The sequence below is a fragment of the Polypterus senegalus genome, chromosome 9 (assembly GCF_016835505.1).
Source record: "Polypterus senegalus isolate Bchr_013 chromosome 9, ASM1683550v1, whole genome shotgun sequence".
Classification (NCBI taxonomy): domain Eukaryota; kingdom Metazoa; phylum Chordata; class Cladistia; order Polypteriformes; family Polypteridae; genus Polypterus; species Polypterus senegalus.
The window spans coordinates 174,551,996-174,564,622 of NC_053162.1; the positions used below are offsets into that span (position 1 = coordinate 174,551,996).

General features: G+C 42.1%; 1 protein-coding gene across 5 annotated transcripts in view; it reads right to left on the bottom strand.

Annotated features, from left to right (window-relative positions):
- Positions 1-12,627, bottom strand: part of LOC120536021 (ral guanine nucleotide dissociation stimulator-like) — a 177,691-nt gene that overhangs the window by 5,554 nt on the left and 159,510 nt on the right. For 4 of the 5 annotated variants that reach the window (XM_039764311.1, XM_039764309.1, XM_039764306.1 and 1 more), the window contains 8 exons: positions 9,792-9,869; positions 8,570-8,656; positions 8,457-8,489; positions 7,813-7,934; positions 7,607-7,702; positions 6,654-6,873; positions 3,588-3,662; positions 1,790-2,047 (listed from right to left, as the gene is read on the bottom strand). In XM_039764311.1, coding sequence (XP_039620245.1) covers positions 1,790-2,047; positions 3,588-3,662; positions 6,654-6,873; positions 7,607-7,702; positions 7,813-7,934; positions 8,457-8,489; positions 8,570-8,656; positions 9,792-9,869 — 969 coding nt within the window. The remainder of the gene's footprint in view (positions 1-1,789; positions 2,048-3,587; positions 3,663-6,653; positions 6,874-7,606; positions 7,703-7,812; positions 7,935-8,456; positions 8,490-8,569; positions 8,657-9,791; positions 9,870-12,627) is intronic. The other variant, XM_039764308.1, reaches the window with a different exon arrangement.

A 12,627-nucleotide genomic window follows, 5' to 3' on the forward strand; every position in this document is an offset into this window, starting at 1 on the left:
ATAAAATATAGTCTCTTTTTTAAAATATTATTTAATCTCTGTATATATAAAATCCAACGTCTGTCTGTATGTCTGTGCGCATGAGAGAACTACTTAACGGATTTAGATTGGGGTTTTTTTTTCTATAATTTGCTTGAACATTCCAGTTTACTTTGCGGCTTCTTTTATTGCAATCATTGTAGTTCGGTTGTGGCACCGATTTATTCGCATGAATCTGAGAAACAGGCTGCGGACTGAGGGGAGGGGGAGGCGTGACGTCAGGAGTGGGGAGCCGGGGCACAGCCCTCCTCACTCACACGCCAGCCTCTGTTCGAGTCGGTCTACATCTCACCACACGTTGGAGCTCCCCTCACCTCCACTTAGTTAGCAATACCCGTTTCTTCAACAGACATTATCATCTGCAGATTGTTAAGGAGTAACATTTGACATTTTTGAGAGAGAGATCACAGCTACTTGTGTTTTAGAGGGTACCTGCTCTTTGGCAGAGATATTACAGTCACGTGCTCTTCTTCCCACATAGGGGACGCTCTCCTGTCGGAGCTGAGCATGATCAGATACGGTGCCAATGTTTGACGGAGCGTACCTACCTTCTGCTTGGCCAACTTTGTACATTTCTGGCAAAGAGATCACAGCTACATTCTCACCCCGATAGCAAAATCAAAAATATTGTATACCAAGAGGCCCTGTTAATATAAATTCTTCTCAATACAAATTATTACTTTTTTTATTTTTTAAATTGATTTTTAAAGTTTGTGCCGTTTCACTACTACGCGGGCAGACCTGCTGGAGACAGCTAGTAAATACAACAAAGCCACAGCAACATCACTACAGCCTTTAAGCATCAACTTTAACAGGTCAGAGTGCTAAAAAGAATCCTGATGATTCACAGTGGCAGTGGTGAAATGTTTTCAATCAACGCAGACTCGTACACTTGTCTAATTATAAACAGGAGTCGTCAGATTTCGTGGTACCATAAATTGAGGGGTCAGAATCAGAGCCAAAGCTTTTGTGCATGGACTGCAAAACCCTGATAAAAATTATGGCTGAAAATTGCAGGAAAGGTCTCACAGCGTGACGTAGCCTTTAACATTGTCACACATTATTCTTGGTGTAGTTCTGATTTATCTACAGTGAAGTCTTTTGAATATTATGCCAACAGTGCATTAATGGTCTCATTTTAGTAGCTTTTCTTATCTGCCTGCAGAGGCTTCAGTCTTGAATTTTATTTTTTATTAATTTGTTCTACTTTATGATCTTTCAGTGCACTAAATAGTATATTCAGTGCTGTGTTTTTTGGCTCTTCGGTGTGTGCTTACAGCCGCCACCTTACACATACTCAATAGATCTGGCTTTTGCTTGGCTTTGTTCTTGTCAGGGAAGAGTGCTAACCCGTGCCGTTACTTTCTGCAGGATGAAGTTCCGTTTGCTCTAGTTTGTTTTTTTATAATGTCTCAGGCAAATTTATTATGAATCAAAAATATTGCGGATTTTATTTTATTTGTATTGTAAGCATTCATCAACTCCACCATGAAAACTCAAAGTGTCCAATACATTTATTGTGCTACTGACAGACTGAAGCCCAGCCAGACTGGTGGCTTTTTATGTGAGCTTATTTGGGATGAGGAGCTTCACACAAAAGACTGATGAGCTTTACCTGTGTGGTCCAGAAGGACATCCACTTACTTGAGGAAGGGAAAGGGATTCAGACCGACAGCGAGACATGACACTTACATCACGGTGATACTGAAGTGGTTACATTCTAAAGTCAAAGCAGGACCAGCTCACTCACCAGGATGCTTTTGTACATATTGCCATTGTCGACGTCCAGACTGACGCGGATGATGCAGCAGTCGTCCACCTGCTGGTTGTAAAGAGGCAGTGAAAGTGAGGAGTAGCTGGAGATGCCCGAGACAGAGCGCTTATGTGACCGGGATGCTGTGACAGGAGTGGAGGACACAGAGGAGGAGGAGGCGCTACTGGAACCTGAGCCAGAGGTGGAACCAATACCAGAGGTGTCCAGAGATGATAGGGACGTGGACTCCCAGAACTGTACAAAGAGAAGGAGACAAGACAGAAACTCATCAGTGCCATTCTCTACTGCTGGCATGCATCAAGAACAGCAGCTGACTAAAAGGAAAGTACATGCCATCAGATATACCCTCCCAAAATCCTGACCCCTTCCTTCCTAGCCCCTAACCTGACCTCTTTAACAGTGGATGTGCCATTTTTCTATTGAAACAGCTTTGCTGGTGTGAGTCTGTGCCACTAATGCCAGCTCTTTGCTACACTTAAGTACAGTTTCATTTTCAAGCAGCACCATTCTTCCATCTGACTGGGATGAGATGTAATCCGGGTAATATTTCACATGCATTTCTATCTTTTGGTCTTTCATGAGTTGTGGCAGATCTGCGTCCACATCCCTTATGCAGAGAAATACCCTCTCTCCACCCAGAAGGTGGTAAATGGCAAGTTAGCCTGCCACCTTCCTGAATGAAATAAGATATAACATAGCAGGAACGCATTGACCTTACTGTCACGTATCTGTGCTTCACGTATACATTCGGTCAGTTAAATAACTGAAGAGGAGAAGGTGAACGGGTAAGGGGAAGTGGGATTTACTTCTGATTTGAAAACACTTAGTCTTTCATCATAAATGCTAGCTGATATGGTTATCGATTTGGGGTTCATTTTGAATTTTATATAGTGCCTTTCCAGGTAAATACTATTCCAGTCCAATTTACATTTTTTAAGTAGGGATGTAGTCTGAAAAACGACTTTTGTGAGGTCACATTGTGAACCAGCGGTGGGAAAACGTATCCGTTTCATATTCTGCAGCTGCAAGCTACTACAGGCTACACCACCCACCACATAAATGAACAACTGAAAGATACGACAATATTGTATGACATACAGTGTCACTCTGGGTGAAGATCATTAATCACAGCTGGATTAAGTTAACCAAGCCATGAGATTTGGAGGTTCTTCTAAAATTTGTCAGCTCCAGCCGTTAATCTTCATATAACTGAGGGTGCACAGTCATCTCATCAACGCTTTACTGCTATGGGCGCCCACATTGGAGAGGTCTGGACTGTAAACCCCTTGGCTACAGGTTCGTTCCCTCCCTCCTCATGAGTGAATGTTTTAATCTGAAAGTTCCTCAAGTGTGGGCTTATGGGTGCTCACTGCAGAAAGAGGCTAAATAAACTTAAAACTTGTTTATTTTTACGCATCTCTAGGTGGGTGTAACACTTCCCCAATAACTTCCAAGTATCTCATCAGATATCACCATTTAAATACACAGACCCAAAATTATAAAAACTGATGCACATTATCACACCTATAAAGACAACCATGCCAGGCCAGGCTTCAGAATCTCATTTCATGCACACACACACACACCACAAGTGCACATACAGTAAAGCATTCTATCATTAGGCTTTCACTTTAAAATACACTTAAATATATTCTCCTTCTGCCAGTAAATTATTAAACTATATATATATATATATATATATTCTACATCTGAGCATTCCGAATTATTGTACATTCAACTTTTCGGAAAATGCAGATAAAAATGCTGAAAGTACCGTCAGGCAATGCTCTGGAAGGTTGGACCCCTTGCCTAGGGCTGAATGGGAATGTTTTACGGTAGGTGTGGAGCTCTACAAAAGGAATTAAACGGGAGTCAGCAGGCTAGTCTTCAACATGACAATAACGTCCATCTCAGTGAGCTTGGCACAGTCATGGCCACATCAGGCATCACTGGCATCACAAGTGCCATGCCACCATGGCAGCTGGAGCTGTGCTTATTAAAATACATGGTGAGCTGGCAGTTACAGGTCAATTACAACAGCATTAGATTTCTTTAATAGAAGAAAAAAAATATATATATATATTCCTTGCCAATACAAATTAATACAATTGCCAGGCAGGGTGCCTTCAGCCCACGCTGTGCCTCAGCAGGCGTTGAGCTTTACAATCACCATGTATAATAAAGCAAATGAAATGCAAGGAAATGAAGTTTCATGCCTGAATGAAATGAACTGAAATGGAAGAACCACTGACAAAAAATATGGAGAAGAAACAGCACAATTAACAAATCATTTAAAATATACATGCGGAGGTACACAGCTTTGGAATCGCACATGCTCTATGTATACAGTGCTTTTGGGAATGAGTTCTGTCACAAAAGCATTTAGAGAGTAACTCAAAGTAAAGAAAAAAAAAATAAAAATTCAATCACCTTTCTTATAGAGCACCACTATATGGCAGAATAACATTGCAGGGTGGCACATTTATTCTTTTATATAGTGCCATTCTTACAGTAGAATTAAAGACAAAGGATAAAGAAATGCAATGATTTTATACAGCGCCATGTCATAGCACATTGAGCTTGCTAAAAAAAAAAACAAAACAAAAAAAAAAGGTAACTGTATATAATAAATCAGGGGAGGGCAAAGTCAATCCTGGAGGGCCGTAGTGGCTGCAGGTTTTTATTGCAACCCAATTTCTTTATTAGACGCCAATCCTGGCAAATGACAGACTGCATTTCATTTTAGGGCGTGTTTGTTTTTTCATCCTGCCATGTCAAGTCATTCTCCTACTGCACAATTCAAACGAAATATTTCAATAAACCAGACAGTTCATAAATGAATAGTCACAGGAGTCAGTGGAAACACGTTAGATGGAGGTCTGCTGGTTTCCTTGGCCTATGCATCTTATTGCTAATAAAGAGCCATTAAAATACAGCGAATGCAGCTTTTTAAGACTAACAGGAGCAATGAAGGGTGGGGAATCTTAACAAGCAAGACAACTAAGAAGAAAAATGTTGCCTGAGCAATAAGAGCTTTGATGGCAATAACTGACTTTTCATTAAGAAGCTGGGTTGGAACAAAAACCTGCAGTCACTATGGCCATTAAGAACAGACTTTGCCCACCCTGTGAAAAATCAACATATTAGTGTTATATAGCACCTTTAAGTGTGAACTACCAAAAGGGTTTATCAAGGCAAAAACAACTAAACACTTGTACACAGAGGTTAGCCCTGCTGCCTCCAAGCTACAGAATCCTAGGTTTACATCCTAGCCCAGTTCCTGCCTCTAAGGAATTTGTATGTTCCTCCAGTGTCCGCATGGATTTTCCTCCCACATCCCATTTGTGTGCGTGCAATGCAAACTGGTCACTTGAAATCAGTCCTGCGAGTGTGAGTGGTACCCCATCCATAGCTGGTTCCTGCATTATGTCCTATGCTGCTAGAATAGGTACAGGCTCCCCATGCCCTTAAATTGGACAACCAGATCAGAAGATGAGAGCAATTAAAGACAACCAACTATATTTGTTTTATATGGTGGCTTGTCAGGATAACAGAATACAGCTCCATTCTTAACTGGGACTACCACAGAGGGCTTTAAAAAATAAAAATGAACACTATGTTCCTGAAAGCATCAGGTGCTTGACAGGAATACTTCAGGCAGGGCCTACTTTAACACACACCCTCCTCATTCAATCAGAACAAGGCAGTTTAGATTTACCACAGAAAATTTACAGGAACCTCTGTGGGAAGATGGGAGGAGAACTGAACAAATCTATACAGACATGGGAAGAACATGGAGTCTCCACACAGGAGGGAATTCAACCTCAGAACTGTGGAGCTGTAAGGCAGTTGCACTAACTGCTGCTCTGCCATGCTGCTCACAAATTAAATGCTCTCTTCTAATGAAAGTGTCACACATATCTTTTAACATGACATGTTTCCCGTTCTATTGCTTGTTCACTACCTTGAAACTTGAGGTTTCAAGTGTGGGCACTAGCTGTGCTGTTTTGAAGTGATCTACTAGCCTGATTAGGCATTTCTCTATAGCACTGCTAGCCAGATGGCGAAGCAGCAAATGATTCTTGGGTCTTGATCTCAGCGACATCTCTACAGAGCACTTGGCAATATTCTCAACAAAAGGCTCAGTAAGAAATAAAAACTGACTAATATCTGGTAACTTCTTGTAAGCACATTAGCTGTGTGAAAGGTGCTATATAAAACTAAATAATGACTTCTGCTGCTGTCCAAGAACTTAATTGTGCCCAATGCCCTGGCACTGCTCCTGGATTGACGAGTATTAGTTATGTTATATCTTATTTATATAAAGCAAGGGCTAATTAGGTCAGTTTGAGTGAAAAACACCTGTCAAGGAACTCCAAGATATGTTTACAGTACAGAGCAGATCTCAAGGGGACACAGCAGCACTCACAAAGCACCACATGATGTCACCTCTGTGGGGTGACGTGGCAACACCTGAATGACACCATTGTGGGATCAATGTTCTACGAGGCACCCTTTTGTTACCGGAGGCCCATATCATCAACTTTCAAGATCACTTCTGCCACCTTGCGTGTCTCATATAAAATTTAATTTCAAACGCAGTGTTTACTGCTCTAACACCGCTACCTAACAAAACCTGGCACAGAGCTGAAACATATCACTGTAGCAGTGCCACAAGAAGAGGGGCGTTTGTTACAGACAATTATGAGCGGTTGTGTTTTCCCAGTATGGCAGGTAGCCAAGAGCATGGCACAGCCAACTGTTTCCTTGTGACAGCTGCCTAAAGCACCTGAGAGCAGTCACGAGTCCACCTAAACAAACAACCCGACAGGACACTTACCTTCTTTTCATGAGAATCTGGGGAATCTGAAATGAAGCTGATGTTGATCTCCTCCACATCAGAACTGCTGGAGCCAGCAGAGGTCACACTGACCGAGTCTGCCCCGTCTCCGCTCCCACCTCCGCCTCCCAAGTAGGGACCATAGCGTAGCTGATCAAAGGACTTGGAGTGGGAGCTGCCTGCACTGCTACAGGAGGGGTCGCTGGTGGCCGGCTGCCGACTGGAAAGAAACAAAAGTTGCATGAATGGCCATCGCGTGATGGAGAGGGGCAACCAGATGAAGGCTGCAAGTTACAAATGTTCTTGGCGCACAAACATCCCAGGAGCGATGATAAGAGGAGAATACCCCACTGTTCCCCAGTTTTTATCTTGTATAGTGCCTTTCATTATACAAGTAAAGAGTGTAGTCTCCATTTAAACTTGCAGAGCGTACATTATTTCAGACATTTTCTCAGATCCACTTATACGTTAGAGCTTAATATTGAATGAAAAATTAAAACACAGAGAAAGATAAAGATATAAGTACATAGACACAATTTCTTTTTATAGCACCTTCCAGGCGGTGCCCTTCCTTTAGTCATTTATAACTTTTCAGTTTAATATTGATTAACTGAAATACATAGACAGGTGAAGGTGTGAGAAATTCTGAAAGGCTGACCCAACATTACTTAACGCAGCACCTTTCAGTTGGAGATACTGTATACCTCAAAGCACATCCGAGACCCCCTTAAAATAACAGTTTAAAGTGAATGAGTGCATTCAAACGCATACAAAGGCGTAGGCATAGGACAGCTTCAAAAATAATTGAATTCATAAAAGCTCATCAAAATCTCAGAGCTTTAGGACCCTTATAAAGTGAGAAGCGCAGCACCCTGAATTGCATTGATGGCAGACATGCATCATTAATACTCTACTGCACCACTCATTCACCCCAATGCCATGCAGCTACTTACTCGCTCCAGCGCTTTATAATTCCCGTATTCTTCTTGGTTTTCAGGGTGTTGCTGGCTGACTCTGACAGAGGCTCAATCTCACATGACTGGCTGTAACTATAGAGAAGAAAACAGCCACCATGTTACAACATGGCAGGCCCACTGGCTTGGTAATGCAAGCCACAAAAAAAAAAAAAACAAAAAGGACGAGGACTCGTCTCGCTTACCTTTCTGCCTCACTGAGGCGGTCCACCCCCAAAAACCAGTCCACAAACTGGGAATTCTGAGTGAAGTTGTAGTTGTTGCATGCTGACTGAAGCAGCTTGATTTGAGCAATCACTTCAAACTCCTGGCGGGAGACAAGAAGTAAAGAAATGCCCTGAGTAACTGCTGTTTGTGATGTTTTGATCTGATATACTTTATTGATCTCTGAGGGGAAACTGTCTTTTCATATGACCTTCGGAGGTCAGAGCCCAGTTTCAGCCATTAAGGGCCTTGCTCAAGGGCCAAAAAAAGAATACGATCCCTGTTAAGACAGAAAGCAAGCACTGTGCCATTAGGCTGTCTATGTAGCCCATTTTATAGTAAATATATTTCAAAGGTTGTACATAGAAATGCAGACAAAAGTGTCGCACTACATCATACTTTTATCAGCGTTTTTCAGAGCTATTTGAGATGAGTTACACAGGCAGCGGCCTAGCTTGAGAGGGTCACTTCTACTGCACAAATGCAGAGAACAATAGTGAACCTGTGTTGGTCACTCAGCAAAGACCGTGAGCAGGGGCCCAGTCACAAAAGGGGAGCCTACACCTGAATACGTCTCACAGCCAGCACACACACTTACTAAAAAAAGAAAATAAACTCCTCTCACCTTTCTTCTCTTCTCAAAGTTTATCAGTCCACCCTATAAATAAAACAAGGGGTGTTTAGAATGAGCAGGGGTTACTGACAGTGGGCCTTCATGGTCTGGATCAAGAAACTCACCTCCAGGTTGTCCTTCATGGCTGTGTCCATCATAACTAGGTCAGTGAGGAAAGTGCCCAAATAAGGAATGGTTCCTTGCATCACACCCTACAATAAAAAAGACCAGTGGTGAAGCTGCAGCTACTTATACATCTAATGCAATGTCACTCCAAGCTGGATTATGGAGCGGTGGCATTAGTAAAAAGTGCAACAGGTAAAGGTCACCTCAGACACCACAGGCTGTCCCAGGGTTTAAATTTCAAAGTGAAGGGCAAAGTGTCTGCATAATTAGCTTGCATTAGACTGCTGCTTGCAGTCTTCCCAGAGAAACCAACGAGAATCTGTGTTTTCATGTCAGTGTTTAGGCCGAAACACTCCTTTCTAAAAGGTACCATTCAGGATATCTTTATTATCTAAAGGTTACCTGAAGTTACTAGTCAGGTTGTCTTAATCAGAACCTTTCTCAGTGACGTGGATGATAGCACACTACCTAAAACATAAGACTCCAATGGGAAGAGTTCTACAAATTCAATTTTTTGAAAAAATAGCACACATGCATCACTAGAGGGCACCACAATACTGCAACTGACAAATAGTGTGGGCCAAATGGAGTCGATCCCAATTTGAGCAGCCAAAAAACAAATTAAAAGAAATAAATAAAATACAGTATTGCAATCTCAGCCATTTCAGTCTTTCTGAAACTAAGAGAATCACTGGTCAAACTGTCAAAATGATGCTCACAGTTCAAATGCCAGTGTGACACCAGTCCAGAATTGGCTGCCTGCTCAGGTAAACTATGACGCTCATCGGTCATAGAAGCCCCCCAGTTCATACCCCAGTGAAGATACCGGGCAGCAGTAAGACCGAGTTGCTCTCTGCAAAGGGAGAATTCAAGTTCAAACTGCACCAGTGAGTGACGTTAAGCTGATAATTTACACCTCCCCATTTCTGGATCTCCCTAAGGAGGTTGTAACCAGTGTGCAGTCACGAATAAGCAAGGAGTCGAGTTACTGACTTCTTGTGCCCTGGACGATGAGCTGTTACGCGCTGATGCATATGTATGACAGGATGTGACAAAAGGGGTTCCCTGTGTGACCCTAAACTAGTGTTGGCTACCTCATCAAGCTCTTCTCCTTCTGAAGAGGCTAAACCCCCAAAGATAACATTGCCTGGCAGAGGAACTGATAGGTGACTGATATATGTGAACACAATTAGGTAGATCACAAAAAGCTCAAATGCCTACCATCTCCCTTTGCTGCTGCTGCCGCTTCTGTGCTCTTTTTGGATTGATCTCCAAGGTGGCAAATTTGGATGTCCCCTCCTGAAAAAAAGTAAACTGCATTAAAGTACTCAGGATTTCAAAAATAAATCAAACCCTGGCCCAAAAGAGTGTGTTTAGTTATGTCACTTTGTATAAGCATGGCACCCGAGTGCATGGCAATAAGAATGGTCAATGCGGACTCCCTGCTTGGGACCTAAAACTTTATGAAACAATTAGTGTGAAAATGCCCACTTCTCCCTCACAGTCCACACATGACCTGGCACAGCACAATAACTGACCAAAAAAAAATACTTTTGACCTTTCTTTAAATTTATTTTTACTTTTTTAAACAAGATTATTGTGGTAATACAGCAAACACAAATGACTTTCAATGTTTCCAGAATCTTGTTAACGGTCTAACAGTTCCACGGGCCGCTTGATGTTATTGAACTGATGGACCACTAGATGGCAGTCGTGCAGCATGTCGCTAGGGGAGGCTTTTCAAAGGCAGGTCTGTACTAAACTTCTCAACAGCCATAGAGTAATTCTGAGCTCCTGAACTGGCATCGTGGCACTGCCAACTCACTTACTCGGGACTCTGTAAACCAACATCATGGCAACCAAAAAGAAACTTCACTTTTAGATAGCTGACATACTCACTAGCCCAAAATTGTCAACCTTATTCCTCCTGGTGTCTGTTATATTATGCTAAGTTTGTAATGACCTGAGCTGCTATTCAATTGCAAAGTATATAGCAATAATTATTCATAAGCCTTTTTTTTTTTTAAATAGTGTTTTCTTTAAAACACAATCAAATAACCTGCATACAGAATCATGAGTTACGTATCCTGTAAGATGCAGGCACAAGTTAAGCAAGTCACTATGTCTGCCAGTCTGTCTTTGACACGTGCATAAATGTACATGCCAGTATCACAACTATCTTGCCAATCAGCTGGAGCACCAGATGGCAGAACTTTTCAGCTTTCACACGGGATTTGTGGTTGTAAGTCAAGCAATAAAAGGCAAGCTACCCACTGTGCCACATCATCAGCCTTTTAAATGTCACAGGCAGAATGCTAAACAAGACATTTGAGAATAATGCTTATACTGCATTTTACAGAGAAGTCTTCCAAAAGGCACGGCGCCAAGCAATATGGTGCTGCTGTACAGAACTATCAAAAGCAGGCTTTATATAGCACCTTCATTTTTAGATTGGGAATTATTAATAAACATTTTGCCAATACCTTCCATAGCTTTTTGTGCTTTTGCTTTACATAATGCGTTTTACAGAAAAAAAAACAAGTAAAACCACTTTTCCTAGACATTCTTGCTCTGCTTTATATAGTGCCTTTCACAATGAAGACTATTAAAGAGAACATTGGTTATAATCACCTTTCGAATGGTGGGGATCATTAAAGGCATATTTCTTATATAGGACCTAGGTGCTGTCAAGGTGCCGCTCCTGCCTTATGCCCTACGCTTGCTGGGATTGGCTCCAGCCTCCACGCGACGCTGCTCAGGAATTAGCAGGTTTGGAAAATGGATGGATGGATCTATCAAAACCACTTTGCCAAGAAAAACGTCTTTGTTTATTATAGCACACACCGTATCATCTGAATGTAAGAACCAACTGCATTCAATTTCATGTAGGGTCCGTAATAGTTAATTTGGTAAAGCACAGTCTCTTTCATGTAGCACCTTTCATAATAAACACTGCCACAAAGTATTTTCCCATTAAATCAACTTTTTAAAAGTACCTTTACTATTTCCAAAGTCAACAATAGGCCTAGATTATATATAGTGCCTTTCACTGCATTTCAAAAGTAATTTATGTAGTTTATGTAGGGCGTTGTACCATGTTAGCCATTATGGATGTAGTGAGAAGTGAAGCAAAATGACACCTTTTATTAGCTAACTAAAAAGATTACAATATGTGAGCTTTCGAGGCAATTCAGGACCCTTCTTCAGGCGAGATGTAATCCTTATATAAAGTATTTGTAAGATATAAAGTAATTTATGTAAGAGAGCTGTCCACCTTATACAGCATCTGCTGTGTGGAGTCTGCAGGCTCCCTCCATGTTTGCATGGACTTTCCTTCCGCTTCACGAAGAGCAATTAACAAAAGAATGCATCTTCCTTCATAGTGAGCACTACTACAGTGATCTGACAAAGCACTGCGGTGGGGTGGTGATGCATTCAAAAGGCACTACAAACAGTCAAAGAAATGGCAGAAACTGCAGTATTGGTGTACATGATATGCATGCATCCGAGGGGCGAGTTTCATGGCCCTCTGTACTTAATATTCCGCCATTCAGTTCTGTTCATTTCAACTTGACCCAGATGATAGGCCGCACACAACCACCCCCCAAAAGGTTATCTTTTAATTCTTTAGGGTCATGGACGCAAGCCGTGGCATCTGCCTAAGACAGATAGCAAGACACCCTCTGGGAAGATACGCCCTTCTAGCCAGGGAAAGCCCTTGGGGATGGGGTGGGGGTGTCTTTATCAAACCAACCAGTGGGAAAGTGACATCATAAGGAATTCCCTGGTGTCTCCCCTCACCTCCACACACTCTGCAGGGCTCAGAATAAAGGAGAGTGTGTGCTTACGTACAAATCAGAAGGGAGTGCCAAACACTGAGGCTGTGAGTCAGTGCCCGGGCACAAAGCGTCTCTGTCTATAATCTTACTTCTTTTATCAAGGAAGTTGTGAAACCTAAAGAAAGCCCGAGTTCTGCGCTTACAGTAAGCGAGCACGGGGGCGGAAAGAACAAAAGCGAGCAAAAGTGTATGCTGGTCCTGGACACTGACAGCCACAT